This window comes from Agelaius phoeniceus, chromosome 3 (genome assembly GCF_051311805.1).
Source record: "Agelaius phoeniceus isolate bAgePho1 chromosome 3, bAgePho1.hap1, whole genome shotgun sequence".
Taxonomy (NCBI): domain Eukaryota; kingdom Metazoa; phylum Chordata; class Aves; order Passeriformes; family Icteridae; genus Agelaius; species Agelaius phoeniceus.
In genome coordinates this window covers 74,822,205-74,838,904 of record NC_135267.1, presented here as the reverse complement: position 1 = coordinate 74,838,904, position 16,700 = coordinate 74,822,205, and the positions used below count along the sequence as shown (strand labels likewise).

The following is a 16,700-nucleotide window of genomic DNA, read 5'->3' as shown; positions in this document are numbered from 1 at the left end:
TTGCAAATCATAGCACAAGGTAATGTCCATATGTTCATAATATACCATACCATCCTTCTCTGGTTTATTCCTTTATGAACAGTAAAACAAAGAAGTAGTAACTTCATAAATTAGTGCTCTGTCAAATGAAAAGGGAGAGTGTTTATGCCACAGACCTCTCAATTTAAACTTCCTGCTCAACCAGGAAAACGATGTCATTGTAGCTTGCCCCAACCCATTTACAGATTTTCCTCTACAAACATGACATCTACAGCCTAAGACCTATTTTTTGTTCGGAGTAGTTTTCTATCACCCTGGTAACTTTGTTCTTCTTGTAAAGATCTTTGCTTTTAGAGCAAAGAATTTCCTGGGTTTTTTTCCCAAAGCAATAAATCAGTGTCTTCCAGGAGTATTAGGAATCAGCCCACTTCAGGGAGGTCCTGCCTATTCACATTGCAATTAATTTTTAATAAATTTTATGTCTGCATCATTTGAAATTATGCAATTACACGGTATCAGCAGAGTTTGCTATTTTTTAAATCACTGTTGCAAATTAAATTGTGTGATTCTCTTGGTGAGTGAAGGCCACAGATTTGCTTGTGTAAGTGTTGCATTTCAGTCACATTGCATCACTACCATCTTGTAAGAAAAGGAAACAGGGTGAGCACTTTAAACCATGATTCCACCCCACAACCACGTGATTGCCATAGCAATACTTAGCCTGTGTTTGATTGTTTTGGTGTTCAGGAATTTTAAAATTTTTAGAATAAAAAGCATAAATTAGGCCTGAATCTGCAAGGAAGTTAGCCTCTCAACAACAGATCTATTCAATGTAAATCAAGGTTCTCTACTGGGAATCTTTAACTGGTCCCTCAATACTCCTTTCCAATTTCAGGTTGTTGTATTCAGAAATGGATTCATAATATGGATTTCTCAGCCTTGATTTATGCTTTGGCAAAATAGTTCATATAATTCCATGGAAATTCTACATAATAGCTAGGCTCCTAAAACCCCCACAAACCCCCCACAAAATGTTAATTTCAAACACTTCATAACTTGGGAAAATTAGAATAGAATAGAATAGAATAGAATAGAATAGAATAGAATAGAATAGAATAGAATAGAATAGAATAGAATAGAAAAAATAGTATGATGTCTTTTGCTAAATAATATTCTCTGCACAATTAACCATGACACTTAGGTACATTTAAAACAATGCACAAACCAAAAAAAGTCTGAAAAAAGAGAGAAAGATAACCTGTTAGAAAAAAACTCCATCTGTAATTAATTACTTCAAGAAAAAACATAGAGAAAGGTGTAACTGTTTCAAGCTTTCAAAAAAAGATTCAGCAATGCGTGGAGTTTAGCCATCCTTTTTTGTATTTTTTTTATTTCACAGCCACACAGGCACATCAATGTCTACATCTGATGCATTCCTTGTATTTTTTCTCTGTTTCCACCCTTTTGAGACAGCACTTTTCCTTCAAGACTTCAATCTGCAGAAGACATGTAAATAGACATCATGGTTTCAGAAATTCCAGGAAATTGAATGTTAAAGAGGAGTAGGTTATACCAGCTCAGGGACAGTTGGACACACTTAAACGCAGGATGGCTTTCCAGTGTTTTTAATACATGCTCCAATCCATGAACCACAAGTCACCAAAAGAGATTATCTGGAGAAAAATAAAAAATAAAATAATAATTAAGGTTCTTCCTTACTTAATGTACAGCTTAAATGTCTGGGGGGTTTTGTCACATTACACTTAAAATGCTAAAAATTACACGTTCAAAAAGTTAATTAGTGGAAGAAAAACATGCCACATTTTACACAACCTTTTCTAGCTTAGAGAGTCTTACTAGCACAAATTATGTGAATAGGATAAAAAGTAAGAGCCAGAATAAGACTGCTGTAGGGAAGAAGCAAAGATTTCAGAGGAACAAACTTAAAAAATTGTGCCTTGAAAGAAAAGTGAGCAGCATGCTCATAAACAACAATATCTGAACAGAGAAACAGGCATATCAATAATTAGTCTGTTTTATTTCTTCATAATACAATAGTAATTAAATTAGTGCAGGAGAAGAACTCTCAGCAGACACCAGATCTGTTACAGTGCTCATGATCTTCAATAGAAGTTTTGCCAAACAGAAGGAAATTTCTGGTAACAGGAATTAATTCTTAGCACTTAAGCTGAAAATTATTCTCTTCTCTACAAAACACAAAGATAAGAATTGCACACAATGTAAACCATACCTTTTTCTGTGCAGTAAACACCTATCTTGCCAAATAAGAAGGAGCAGCTTCTTGAATTGTATGCATTATTTTTAACAAGATCTAGATTGCCTAATGAAGGACTGAGCACTGAGTGAGTAAACCTCTTGGTCTGAGCTGATAGTGTAGGTTTTTACTAGTATTAAAAAGAAAAAAAAAAAATCTAACATTTTCCATTAAATTATTCCCTAGAAAATATTTTTTTTCCTGAAAAGTACACTCAGTAAGAAGTAAGTGAGAAGAACACCAGCAAGTGAACGGCTGAGACTTCAAAACTTCAGGGATGTGTGTGTTTAAATTTGAATGCATGAATCTGAATCTGGTGCAGTTTCCAATCCACTAATAAAAATTATAGACACAAATAAAAGCAATTGGCATACAACTTTTCTGGGGCTGTCTTGCCAAAGTCCTCCTCTTTCATCACAGTCACAGTGCCTTCCTCAGTATGGCTGAATGTGATGGAACTTGCTGTCATCATCTGCAAACCTGCTTAGATAAAATATTCCTTTCTGCTGGCATGGCCAGACTTTGAAACCACCTCAGAACTGAATCACCATTTAAGAAGGAGAACATCCCACCTCCTGCAAAGGAAAGGCATCCCTGTAGTGGCCATTCTGTGCAGAGCACATGTAAGCCAGTACGCAGCACACAGAACTGGACATTATTTGTGGTGTAAAGTTAGCTAAGCTCCTGGGGACGTTCCAAACACAACGTGAACAGTAAATGATTTCCCAGCACATTTTGGTAAGAACTGAGTGCGCTGGCAGAGCAGTTTATAGAGTCTTGTATTGTAATTATTACGACTATAATTTCTAGTGTTTAAAAAAATGCTACTTGGGCACAGTACTTAAACTCTACCAGCACATTAAATTTCATAGGAAAGTCAGTATTTCAATAAAAACATTCTTCAGGGTTAATGATACTCTTTTACATGGGGATAGTTATTCAATTTTAGAGAGAAATTAATTCCGACTGAGGATCTGTTTTGCTGTAGGACTATTTATTTTTATATTACATGACTCCAAAAGTGCATCTGAGATTCTAGTGCTTGAGCTACTATTTTTAAAAAATCATTTGCTTATAATTTTATGGACAAAACTATGTACTAATATATGTCTTAGGTGTTCGTTTTGGGCTGAAGGTCAAACGCTGTTATATCAATGTTCTAATAATCACATTATTAGTCTCAACAAATTAAAATATAATTTTCATACCCCAAGTCATTAATATTACTGAACTACAAATGTCTGACCAACTCCACACTATGATTAATGAGCTTCTTTAGATTAGAGCCTTCTATCTCGGAGCAAACCAGAGGGAAATGTGATGCTGGTCCTCTCCTCTCTTCCATTCAGTCACTCAGTGAGAGACTGCAAGGCCAAGGATCCTGTCCCCGCTCTGAAGTGTGAGCCTCTTGGAGGAAAACCCTACGTCATAAGATGCTACAAAATAAAGCAACATTCACCACATCACAGAGATATTTAAGGAAAAAAATCCTCATAAAACTATTATTAAATGAAGTGTATTAATTTCTAGCAATAGCATAACCACTGAAAGAAATATAGAGCAATTCTGAGGATGAAGCAGACCTTTCAAGAGAGCAAACAGCCTCTGAAGTAAACATTTTATAACTATAAAGATGCAGAGCAACAGAGTTTCAAGTACAGTTTCTACACAAGAATCATAAGGCATCATTTTTATTTTTCCTTCACAATCCAAAAGAAACAATTTCCATTTTGGAACTTAGACTAACAAAGCAGAACCCAAAAAATAGCTTGAGTCCTTTCAGATGGCATATGATGTTCTACATCCAGTAGAGATATGGACTGAAGGCACAATTGTGTTAATTGGTGCATTATTAGAGGGAAGGTGCTGGGTGCTTACAATGTGAAAACCACAGGTCAGCACTTAGAGAGTCCAGGAGTGGCCACAGCTACTCTTGTTTTAAGTGTATTGAATGTTTTAAATGAGATTAGCTTCAGGCAGATTATCTGACTGCTGGGGGCTGCTTCAGTGAGAGTACTGAGTGGGTTTAGAGATGGGATACAGTCATTTACGAAGGGCTGGAATCTGGTGTTTGTTGCATAAGAGAAGATTGGAGATCTGATGAGGAAGGTGTTCACACCACTTAGCTTTAAGGGCCCAAATCAGGATAGAATCTCTTTAGGTTCATTATGGTTAATAAGATGTCACAAATGCACAGTTTTCCAGTCAGGGAAATTAATTTTTATACATTGGACTCAATGATCTCAGAAGTCTTGTCCAACATAATTAATTCTGTGATTCTTTTATACTATGACACACCCCATGGAAAGTTTCCCTCACATACACAAAAACGTCTCAAGTTTATCTTCACACTTTTAGGCTGAAGTAGTGCTATCATTATGATGGCATTTTGAAGAAAAGTTTTTAGCCTAAGGTTCATACCAGAAAAATTGTCATCCCCCAAGTGGAAGCAGCAGCACAGATGACCTGGGATCCAGGAAATATGGAATAGGAGAGGAGGGAGGCTCTTTTATAACCCTGAACCTGATGTCTACTGCAATATTACATCTGCTATCATCCCCTGTTGAGGACCATAGCTCAAGGATGTTAACAGATAGGAAAAATTTTAGAGAAATGCTGTAAGAATTATTAAATTAATGAATAATATTTCTTCCAAGAAAAGAATAAATGACTGGATATCATGCCTTTTAATCAAGGATTATAGTAACACTATTTATTTGTCTTTCCATAAAAAAAATAGGAATTGATATGACCACAGCCAGTAATAAGACACCCACATGGAAGCAAAGTTTTAGTAATGAGCTGCATCTTCAGCCTAGGAGATGAAGGCATACAGGATACAGTACCTGGAAGCTCATATGTGACTAATTCAGGCAAGAAATAAGGCACAAGCTTTTAAAAGTGAATTTTTTTTTCAGTGGAACAAATTTCCTCAACTTGCAATGGACTATCACTCTCTATGCCAATCCCAAAATAAAGATTGGATTTTGACTAAGTAAGAGTAAGAGAGAGAGAGAGATAAAATTTAATTCCAGCACAACTTAATTTAGAAAAGCACTATGGTGAGTTTTATAAAGGAGATCAGACAAGATGAGTCAAATACTCCTCTGTAAACTTGAGATCTATGGTTTTATGAAATAGTCTATTGGGCATTACTACTACTTTTATTCGATTTATCTTTTAAATAATTCCATGAAAAATAACATGACAGAAATTTCCCAGATCCTGCTCAGCTGCCAGGGCAGCAACTTCCTTCCCTTTTCCCTCAGCCTGCAGTACAGGTACAATCAACATCCAGGTCACCCTTACCACCAGTCTTCACTGATTTGCAGTTTCACTTTGTCTGCCTTGCAAAACAGCTGTACTGCAGGCAGGTTCTTCCCCCAAACACTGGCAATTACTGCATGCTTACTGCTAGCCCTGCAGCCCTGCAACCAAGTGTGAGGAGCGATCTCCATGGTTTCTCAGAACCTTTTATTTTCTTGGCTAACTTAATTTCCTCCCTCTCAAATCACAACCTCAAATTCTAGGAGAGCCTCATACACAGATCTATGGCATGCATCCACTATAGCACTACTAACAGGAACATTTTGGTCATACATAAAACTTGGTTTTGGAAGCAAGGAACACCATTTGGTTTAAGTATGCAGGGTAGTAAAATAAGAAAAGGCCAGTTGCTCTGTTAAAAAGTCTAACACATTTATTCCCTTTTTTCTTGTATTAAAATTGAAAAAGTAGGAAAACTATATCTCTTTTTTTTTTTTTTTTTTGATTCCTAAATCTACTACAAGAAACTTCTTATTCTGGAGCACAGGGTCATTAAGAGTCAGAAATACATGGTCTGTTCCAGTGGATACCTTGATTCCCAGCTTAACAGCAAGATGTAATAATAGTTATCTCAGAAAAATTGCAGACTTGTGGTGGTTAACAAAAGTAAGTCTTAAATGTGCTAAAAGAGAAAATAAGAGTAAAGGCCAGAGTTTAAAGGGAGAAGGATATTGGAAAATAAAACCACACAAATGTAAAAAACTACAGTGTGTTCTGAAATATTTCTAAAATGGAGTCTAATCTAAATATATGATAGGCCATGTCATAAAAATGTTTTACTGTATTCATTACAAGGTACTGTCAAACACATTATTGGCACTTCATAAATAATAGTGATAACAAAACACTTTTGTAACTTCACCACAAATAAGCAATACAGCCAGTACAACCTCATGAATATAAAATCTTTATATCTCCATCTTCCATCATGTATTTTCTCTACTTGTTACGTCAACATTTTAAAACAACCACCAAAACATTGATCAGATGACTATACACTGGATGGAAAATTTAATTTCCTAAGAAAATAAAATTTTAAAAAGCTACAGAAAGTTAGGGGGAACTTGCTTACTGAAAAATCAGACTGGAAAAATAAGCAGAAAACAGAGTGTCAGTGGAAAGTAAAATTACTTCACTGGGTTAATGTGAAAAGCATAGAGAAAGCACTTAGGCTTCTTAAATAATGTGAGCCCAATAAAAAATTTGCCAACAGTAGGCAAAGAAAAAAACCCCACATGATTTTGATTTTTTAAATTATACAATGACTCAGTTATATAATGTTCATTAGACTTGTAATAGCTTCTGTTTCTCCCTTACTTTCCCTCATCTTTTCTATGTTTTTGACTTTCAGGAAAAAGCTGAGATATTTTAGTGCATCCAAATCCATGAGCTCTTTAAAAAAATGAAAGCTGTTTGCTTTTTGTAACCTCCTCTTCTGAGCACATTACTGTTCCAGGTTTTAGATTTTGGGCTTTCTGTCTGAAGGAGATGCTTTCCATGATCTGTGTTAGGTTTATCAAACGGTTTCTTTTCTCCAGAGTTTGTCAGCTGAATACTTCACTGTAAATCACGGCCCCCTCTCCACTCTCTAAATATATATTAAGAGTCAGCAGCACACTGGAGGTATTGCTAACTGCAAAACTGCAGCACTCCCTTGATTTCTGTTCTAGGTAACCTCCTTAACAGGTAAATGCATAGCCATGCTCTACATCAAACATGGTTTTGTAAAAATAGATTGGTTGCTTGATCAAGCAATCCCACTTCTGGCAGAAAAGAAAAAAGAGAAATCAATTGCAACACAAAGGTTGAAGTGGAACAACAGTGTAGATAAAATCCTCAAGAACTTTACAAAAGGGTACAAAACTTATTAAAGTGAATCAGATAATGCTCCCGTTATGTCTGGAACCACATTGCTGACATTATCTAAGTATGCTGCTTAAGGGAATTGAAAAATTCTCATTATGTATCTCTTTTTTCAGACTCACATGACATACTCTGCTATTTTTCACACATGCCTAGAGATTTTAGGACTTCCAAAGCATCTTTGCCCACCGAGTGCCAGAGGTTTAAAGACTGGGCTAAAGTATTGCATAGTTATTGCAGCAAAGAATTAATAGAGCTTTCTCATTAGTTATGCACTGCTCTGACATCTGCCTAAAAACCCAGCTATGTTAGAAACTTCTAGCACATTGTCAACTATTCATCTGATAAGCAAAAGAAGTTAACCCTTCCTTTTCTAGCCGCTGGCATCTGATGCCTGATTTTTCCCTCAAGGTAGCCTTGTGTTTCCCTCAACACAATTTTATGATAAAGCTAACAGAAAAGGCAAGACATGAGGGATGTTCTATATTAATTAAACAGAGTTAGCATTACCAGAAAGTGAAACAATCTTCAGAACCAGTAATTCACACTAAAACAGGCCCAGTATGGTCTGGATGTGGGTTTCTCCCAAATCCATGAGAATGGTGCTGGGATTAGCATCACCAGGGTCCTATTACCCAGTCTGCACCTAGCTATGCACTTCTGGATCTGGACAGATGTGGATGTGCCCAGGCTGTGCCACTTTTCTGCAAGGACAGAGAATGAGCATTTCCATTTACTGTTCAATTTAGTAGCAAGGATGTGCCCACCAAGACAAGTTTTCAAATAATTGTAAGGGCTGGAGATGCATTTGTACAAACACTTTGTCCAAGTAGTGAATGGTGGCAAACACCAACATTGCAGGCACTCCATCTACTTAGCTCATTCCCAAAAAATGATCATTGAGTATCAGAGAGATATATATGTTCTGTTGATATGACTTGGAAATTTTTAAAAAATATGCTAGACCTAGATATATGGGTTTTATTCTTGTTAATTTTCCTACCAGCCAAAATACTTTAATTTTTTAAATTTGCTTCTCATGTCCTGCCATAAATACAAGTATGCAACTGCCATGGTCAATGAAGAAAAAACTTTTGAATAAAAAGGACATTTATATGATCCCAGGGCTGAGAGACATTAGGAGAGGAGTGGAGGACTTGCAGAAGAGAAACAGAGCTAGTTATTGCTTGTGACACTGATGAGCCACCTTTTCTGAAGAAAGAGCTACAACCTATTTGGCAAAAATTGATGTATTACCACTATCTTGTCTTAATGTTGGTTGTTTGTTTGTTTGTTTGTTTTTATTGCATGCTAATTTTATTCAGCAATGTGGCTTATAGAGCATAAAGAAGTTTAGGCAGCTTAAAACCTCCTTTAACATGTCCAGCAAAGTTTTGGATAGAAAAGTGGGTTAGTTTCTGTCTTATTGTGCTGCAGGAGTGTCCCAGTCTCTCTGCAAGCCTCTCGAGTCCCTGGGCCTTACCCGGGTCGGCAGAGAGTGGGGGGGGTGACCCCACCACGGCCGACTGCGGGGAGACACTCTCTGTGCCCCGAGGGTGCTGAGGGCACTCAGGCTGGTTGCCTTTGCTGCAGCAGAGACAACCGAGACGTCGGTGGAAGAGGAAAGGGGCCGACTCCCAGCAGGGGATATTCCAAGGTTTTATTAAGGAGTCCCGAGGGAGCTCCTATACCTCAGGGGGTCCTCCTGCCGAGAGCACTGGGGGATGTTCGAAGCTTACATTTAAAGGGGGGAGGAAACTAACATAGATAAAATCCTACTGACCAATAGGTATCTCTGGGGGATGGGTGCTGGGGGGACAGACATACAAAACAGCATATGGGGCAGGACTTGGGGGGTTGACCCTTGGCCCCTGGCTAATCACTCGACAACTTGGACCGAAACTTCTAGGTAGGGGGCTGGGATGTCGAGGTGACTGGCAGAGAGCCAGGGTGGGGGTTTTGGAGACCTTATCCCAGGAAAGGGATAGCACAAGTACAGGGAAAAGGAGGGAGGGGGGTACAGTCTGAGATAAGCCATTTGGGAAAAACATGGGGATACAAAACCAACTACTTCAAAGTATTACAAAATATAAGAACGCACTACAACATCTCCCTCTTTTCGTTTAAATAAAAAAGGAAGAGGCACCTAAATATTAATTTTCAGCTCGGAGTGCTATCAAGCATCAGCAAACCAAGGCTGTTTTGTAAATTCTGCAGAGGTTTCTGTCCCTTCCTCAGAAGAGGTGGGAACAGTCACCTGATTGACCTCTAAAGGGGAAATAGCTTTTGAGATCAGTTTGGTCACAATGCTCTTGATGATCCCAAAACTGATCAAAATAACAAGAAGAACAAGCAAAACTAAAAATACAGATTTCAAAATGGATTTGACCCAGCCCGAGAGTCCCCATCCCTGAAAGAGTCCATCCATCCAGTCCGCTGTCTCTTGCTTGATGTCTTGGACCATTTGTTGCATCTTCCCGATGATTTTGTGGACATTTTCAGCTTTGGATGACAGATTCAGGCAACAGAGACCTTCAAACTCCTCACAGCGATGATTATGTAGCAGGAGGAGAAAATCAATTGCAGCCCGATTTTGTAGGGTGGCTTGCCTTGTTGTTTCATCGTCTGCCAGGAGGTCTGAAAGTGCAGCTGATGTAATATTGGCCTGTTTAGCAACCCAACACTCTAGATGTGATAACTCGCCTAGAGCTTTAGCTGCAGACACCCATGGCAAAAACACGGTGATCGCAACTCCTTTTGGTTTGGACCAATGTACAATTTCAGAATCACAATTTGGGTCCAGATTCCTTAAATCTCTCTTTTTGCGGGCCGAATTGCGGGTGTTGGTTTTGGTTCGCCAATCCATAATTTGGGTTTTGTTGGGTGTAAACAGGCTCAGCTTTCCAATGGTGCATGGACCTCCGATTAGACGAGAGGGGATGCCTGCCCATGCCCTGTCCCCGCAAATGAGGAAAAACCCTTTAGGAAGGGCACGGGGCTTATTATCAGGGGTAGAAGGTATTCCTACTTGGGAAATTTTCTTACACCAAATTTTTGCTGTATAATTCATTTTGAACTGTTTGACTTCATGGTACAAATCTACTTGATCTTTTGGTGTAAACGTAAACTGAACACAATAGAATGCCTTGGCAGAACCAAGGAGTTCAAATTCTTGGGGTTCTTTTTCTGCTACTGCTTGTCTATCAATTAATTTTGACCAAGGGGATAACGGATTATATACTGGGGGAAGGGGAGCAGCTAATGTTGGCGGAAATTCATCATATTTAGATGGGATCCCCACAAGGCAAGTGGACATCGGGTCAGACACAGAAGAGGCTGACAAACAAATGTGGTCTTGGTTGAGGACTCTGGCGAGGGTGGTCCACACATTTGCTTGGGGTTGTGGAACAATCCACATCTGACCTGGATGGACGGCTGTCAACAGAAGCAACGGAAGGATGGGGCTCATTCTGATGACACCAGGGCTGAGTTCAGATCAAAGGAAAACACTAAAACTGAAAATAAAAAGTGTTAGGGATGAGGTCCAGGTAACAACAATTTAACTTTAAAGAGTCTGACGGCGCTTCCTCCTCCAGCAGGCACTGGCTACCTGAGTTGCAGCTTTGTCCTTTGACACCTTAGGAATGTACGGTCTCACCCACCTGGAGGGGATCCATCTCAAGCCTGAGGGAGTGGATACGCACGCATACCCCCTACCCCAGACTACGAGCTCATGGGGCCCCTCTATTTTCCAAGTTTCAGGGTCCTTTATGAGGACTGGTGGACGGACTTTTAATTTGTGCTGACTGTTCTCGTTAAAATGTCTTACAATAGGTGGGTTAAGGTTTTCAAAGGTACAGTTCAAAAAGTTCAGTGTGAACAGTGCTTTGGACAGCTGGATTTGAGGGGTCTCTGTTTTCATCACTTCACGTTGTCGGTGAAGAACCTTTTTTAGGTTCTGATGGGCTCTCTCCACCACAGCTTGGCCTGTCGGGGAATAGGGGATGCCTGTTTTGTGTTCTATTCCCCATTGCTGCAGGAAGCTCTGAAGGTCTTTGGACTTGTACGCTGGGCCATTGTCTGTTTTGATGACCTTAGGGATTCCTAATGTGGAAAAGGCTTGCATGAAATGCTTCTTTACCTCACTGGCCTTCTCCCCTGTGTGGGCAGAAGCATAGATGGCACCAGAAAAGGTATCCACGGAGACGTGGACATATTTAAATCTGCCAAATGATGGGATGTGGGTTACATCTGTCTGCCACACTTCGCAGCTCTGCAAGCCCCTAGGATTTGCACCTACACTTAAGGTAGGTAGTGACTGATTTTGACAAGAAGGGCAGGTGGCTACGATGGCCTGGGCTTGTTTGTGCTTCAGATGGAATTGTCGGACCAAGGCAGGTGCATTCTGATGGAAAAATTGATGACTGATCTTTGCTTGTTGGAATACCTCTGGGAGCGGGGCCATCTTGGCTGTAGCCGCAAGGGCATCAGCTTTCCGGTTACCTTCTGCAATGAACCCCGGCAGGTCTGTGTGTGACCTAACATGCATTACATAAAATGGGTGTTCTCGGCCAGAAATAATTCTTACTAACTTAGAAAGTAATTCATATAAAGGAATGTTGGAAACTTCTTGCAACACAGCATTCTCTGCCCTAGACACTACACCTGCAACATAAGCTGAATCAGTAACTACATTTAAAGGCTCAGGAAACTTCTCAAAAGCTCTGACTACAGCGGCCAACTCAGCAATTTGGGGTGATCCTTCCACCTTGGCAATATCTGCCTCCCACTGTTGAGTTTGGGGATCTTTCCAAGTTACCACTGACTTGTGAGACGCACCAGACGCGTCAGTAAAAACTGTCAGTGCTTTTAGAGGTGTCCTGCTCTGAATACTTGTCAGTGATAATGAAAACTGAACATCTGAATTGAAAATTTTGTGGGCCGGTCTGTGAATTGAAATTTGGCCTGTGTAGCTATCTAGGGCTAATTGCAAGGCTTCATTCTCTTGATAAAATTGCTCTAGCATTGCTTGAGACAAATGGCCTGATTTCAGGTTTAAGGAAATGTAAATGCAGTCAAAGTCACACCCTGCCAATTCTCTGATCCGTATCCTTGCTTTCCGGATCAATTCTGCCATCAGCTCTTGTGGCATTGTCATCCTTTTTGACCTGTTGTGACTGAGAAAGACCCACTCTATAATTAAGAGGGGATCTTTCTTGACCTGGTCCTTCTTCTTTGCCTGGACAGTTTCCCACTGAAAAATCATACCATGGAGATGTGGCAGTTTGCCTAAGATGATAAATTTGAAGGGGAGACCCTGCTGGCACCTGTGGGCCTGTCTAGTAGACATGATTTCCTGAACTTTCTCCAGTGCGGTTTTCGCTTCCTGGGTGAGGGTCCTAGGAGCACTAAGGTCATCTCCCCCTTTTAACAAATTGAAAAGGGGGGCTAGGTCTTCGGTGGAAATGCCTAGCCAAGGTCTCACCCAATTTAAGGATCCACAGAGTTGATGGAGATCCGCTAAGGTTTTGATATCATGTTTGATAGTCAATTTTTGCGGCACAATGGTCCGCTTTCCAATTTCAAGGCCCAGGTACTTCCAAGGTGGCATCTTTTGAATCTTTTCTTCTTGGAGCTCGAACCCTGCAGCAACCAATGCATTGATTGTCAGGTCAAGTGTGTGAGTAAGCATGTCATCACTTGGGGCACACACCAGGATGTCATCCATGTAGTGCAGGATGATGGAATCTCCTGCAGCTTCACGGACTGGAGACAACAAGGAAGAGACATACCTCTGGCAAATCACAGGACTGACTTTCAGTCCCTGAGGGAGGGTCGTCCAATGGTATCTCTTCATTGGGGCCTCCAGGTTAATGGTGGGAACCGAGAAGGCAAAACGCGGAGCATCGTCAGGATGTAAGGGAATGTGAAAAAAACAATCTTTGATGTCAATTACAGCTAAAGACCAATTTTGTGGAAGCATGCTTGGTGAGGGCATCCCTAGTTGTAGGGAGCCCATGTCCTCAATAACGTTGTTGATTTGACGGAGGTCATGGAGTAGTCTCCACTTGTCTTTGTTTGGTTTTTTAATGACAAAGACAGGCGAATTCCACGGCGACGTGGTCTCCACAATGTGACCTTTTTCTAACTGCTCTTGTACAAGTTCTTCAAGCGCCTTTAATTTGGTTTTATTGAGCGGCCACTGAACTACCCTTATTGGAGTATCAGTTTTCCAAATCAATTTTTGGGCATGGCGCACCTCAGCGACCGCTCCCCGAAAAACCTGCAGGTTTTCTGGGATGTCAATTGTGGTTCCCCATTGAACCATTAAATCTCTGCCCCAGAGGGGCTCTGTGTAGTCTAAAACAAACGGGCGAATGGAAGCTATTTTGCCATTGGGTCCCTCAATTTGAACAACGTTTTTTGACTGTCTTGCCAATTGAATTCCCCCTACACCTTGCACGTGTCCTGCTACGTTTTGCAATTCCCAGTGTGATGGCCACTCTTTAGATGGAATGATCGTGACATCTGCTCCAGTATCTAGAAGTCCTTGTATGGACTTGTACTCACCACCACGGTGTAACCCACATGATAGCTTGGGTTTTTCTTTTCCCAATACCTGAGTCCAACAGACATTGGGACGGAGTTTACCTCTGAGGGTGTCTGCTTGCTCCTGGTCCCATGGAGGCTCAGGCACTGGGATTGCTTGGGCTATAATTTGGCCTTTGGGCAAGTACACGGGTGGATGAGTACAGTGAAGCCATATGACAAATTGTTTCGGGTCTGATGATATGAGACCCGGAGGAATAATAATTTCTTGGGGTGTGTGTTTTGTGTCCCCAAGGACGACATACTTACTGTGACGCTTCTGGCAAAGCTGTGTCCAAGTACCTGGTTGTTCAGGGTTAACAGATATGAAATGCCAGTTAGTGTCTCTGAGATGGAGAGGCTCTGTCAACGCCAGCCTGTAAGGGTTATGGGAAGAGTCAGTGGTTAAAATTGGTCTGGGATTATTCCAATGAAATGAATGTTCTGTTTTGTTCAAAGCCAGTGCCTCGCTTGGCACCTGTACATCTTTTACACTAGATTTCTTTTCCCTCCCCCGTGCTTGAATTGAGCCCACCCTATTTTTGTCATAGCGCTGGGGAAAGGAGCGCTCTTTACTCAGTTTTTTGAGAGGTGGTCCTTTGGGGAATTCTGGTTTTTAAGCATATTGTATTTAAAATCTAAAAACTGCTTTTTCAGAGGGCAGCCAGGCATCCAATGCCCCAACTTCCCACAAAGATGGCAAGGTCTATTAGAGCTGGAGATTCTCTCTTGTGGCATCGTGACATGCTGGAGCTGGCTGGTAAATGATGGCTCAGGGGTTTCCACTGCAGCAATCCTTCTCTGTGGTTTTGGTCTCTCGTCGGTGTCAGCGAGGGTGATGGTAACTTTCTTCTCACACACTTCAAGCATGGCCTGCAGCGTAGGCGTTGGGTCAAGAGGCAGGCTGAGGATAGCAGCTTTGCACTTCTCAATGGCATTTTCTTTAGCAATCTCGGTGAGGATTTCCATCCTGGCTCCTTCATTCTGAACTTGCAATTCAACAGCTTTTCTCAACCTTTCCACAAAACTCAAAAAGGACTCAGATGGAGATTGTGTTATTTTCAAATAATTTTCAATTGGAATACTAGGACGGAGCCCAAAGAAAGCTTTCTCAGCTGCTCTAGCACCTTCTCTGAAAGCCCTTGTGGGAATGCTTTCTGCCTGGGTCACGGCGTTTTCCCAACCTCCCTGTCCACAGAGATGATCGAGGGATAACATATTACCATAAACATCACGAGCAGTAGCTTCATCAGCCCACAGAGCTGGTAAAATTGCTCTCAATCCTTTTTGCCATGCAACTTCCCACAAGAGATATTCAGAAGAGGATAACAGGTAGGAAAAAAGGTGTTTTATATCAGCAGGGGTTAGAATGTGAGCGAATAATGTAGCTTTAAGGAGCCCTCTAAAATATTCACTTGATCTCCCAAAATCTTTTTGGGCTTTGGCTAGTTCTTTAACAGAATCAACAGAAAGGGGGCTATAATTTGGCTGAAATGCCCCGTTTAAATCAGGGATATATGAGACAGGGGCAGCAGAAAAGGACTGTCCTGTTTCCGGGTTCGGTCTCCCAGCAACAGCGTCTCTTATTACACTGCTCTGAGCGCCAGAGGGCGGGCCGTGGGGGGGGCGGAGGGAGCCCGCGGCGGGCGGGCAGAGCTCTGAGGGGGCGGGGGCGGCCGGAGCAGGAGGGGCGGCCGGGGCCAGAGCGGGAGGGGCGGCCGGGGCCGGGGGAGGAGACGGGGGAAGGGCGGGAGGGCGGGTTTCGGGGGCGGGGTGCTCCGAGCAGAATGGGTTGTTGGGAGAGCGAAAGGAATTCTGGGAAGGCGAGGAAACCACCATTGCCACGTGGTGTCCGCCATTATGGTCCGGGGAAGTTACCGGACGCGTCTCAGGGGTACCAAGTCGGGCACTAAGGTTGTGAGACACGGTATTATAACTTGTGGAAGCAGGGGGGAGGGTGGGATTTCGGGAATTCAGGGCAGAAGTGTCCGGGTTGGAGACAGGGGGCCTCGGGGGGGGAGCAGGGGTTTGTGCAGGGGCTGGGAGTGGGGGGAGGTGAGTGGGGGAGGGAGAACCGAACTCGGAGGGGGGTAGATCGGGTTTTTGGGAAACAGAGATATTGAAACTGTTGCCGGATGGCTGTTCTTGCATCTTTAAATTAAATTTTACAACATTTCTTATCTGCAGGGCTAAGAAAGCAAATTTTGACGGAGATGTGTCTCCTGCTTTCCCTGCCTTCAATAATTCACTACCAATTTTGTCCCAAAAAGCCAAATCACTGAGATTTTCAGTGGACACGTCGGGGAAGTGAAGGAAAAGCCATCTGACGAACTGTTTAACATCTGTTTTTGAAAATCGGATTTTTTCACTCTTAAGAATGTTTAAGAGATGATAATAGACACCCTTGTGAGATACAGAAAGCCTAGCACCCATTTTGGCTCTGATTTTAAATTTGTATCTCAAATTTCAGCAACCCAGGTGGGGGGGGAGGAGAAAAAAGCCTACAGCTGGCAGTCTGCCCACAATAGAGAGAAAAAAAAAACTTCAGCCCTCCGCGGCGGGGCTGAGAACAAAGGGCAGGGAAACACCCCCTCCCAAAGAGGGGAAAAACAAGAGAAGGGTAAAACTTACCAATCCAACTGCAGGAGAGGGGAACGAAAAAGCCTGG

At 41.7% G+C, this 16,700-nt stretch overlaps 1 protein-coding gene and 1 long non-coding RNA gene across 3 annotated transcripts; one reads left to right on the top strand and one right to left on the bottom strand.

Annotated features, from left to right (window-relative positions):
- Nucleotides 1-9,056: 9,056 nt before the first annotated feature.
- LOC129126798 (uncharacterized) lies at nucleotides 9,057-14,386 on the bottom strand. 2 transcript variants are annotated; one of them, XM_054642996.2, is made up of 2 exons: nucleotides 14,303-14,386; nucleotides 9,057-10,959 (listed from the first exon to the last, which is right to left on the bottom strand). In XM_054642996.2, exon 2 carries the CDS (start codon nucleotides 10,911-10,913, stop codon nucleotides 9,621-9,623), a length of 1,293 nt encoding a protein of 430 aa, XP_054498971.2. In that variant the 5' UTR covers nucleotides 10,914-10,959; nucleotides 14,303-14,386; the 3' UTR covers nucleotides 9,057-9,620. The 2 variants fall into 2 exon arrangements, with proteins under 2 accessions (XP_054498971.2, XP_054498972.2); XM_054642997.2 differs by having other exon boundaries at nucleotides 14,336-14,379.
- A 1,443-nt stretch (nucleotides 14,387-15,829) lies between these two features.
- On the top strand, nucleotides 15,830-16,464 carry LOC143693579 (uncharacterized). The gene is made up of 2 exons (XR_013181414.1): nucleotides 15,830-15,946; nucleotides 16,220-16,464. It is a non-coding gene; the product is annotated as an uncharacterized LOC143693579 (long non-coding RNA).
- Nucleotides 16,465-16,700: the final 236 nt, after the last annotated feature.

Coding starts and splice junctions, on each gene's coding strand:
- LOC129126798 (XM_054642996.2), bottom strand. CDS start 10,913: ATGAGCCCCATCCTTCCGTTGCTTCTGTTGACAGCCGTCCATCCAGGT.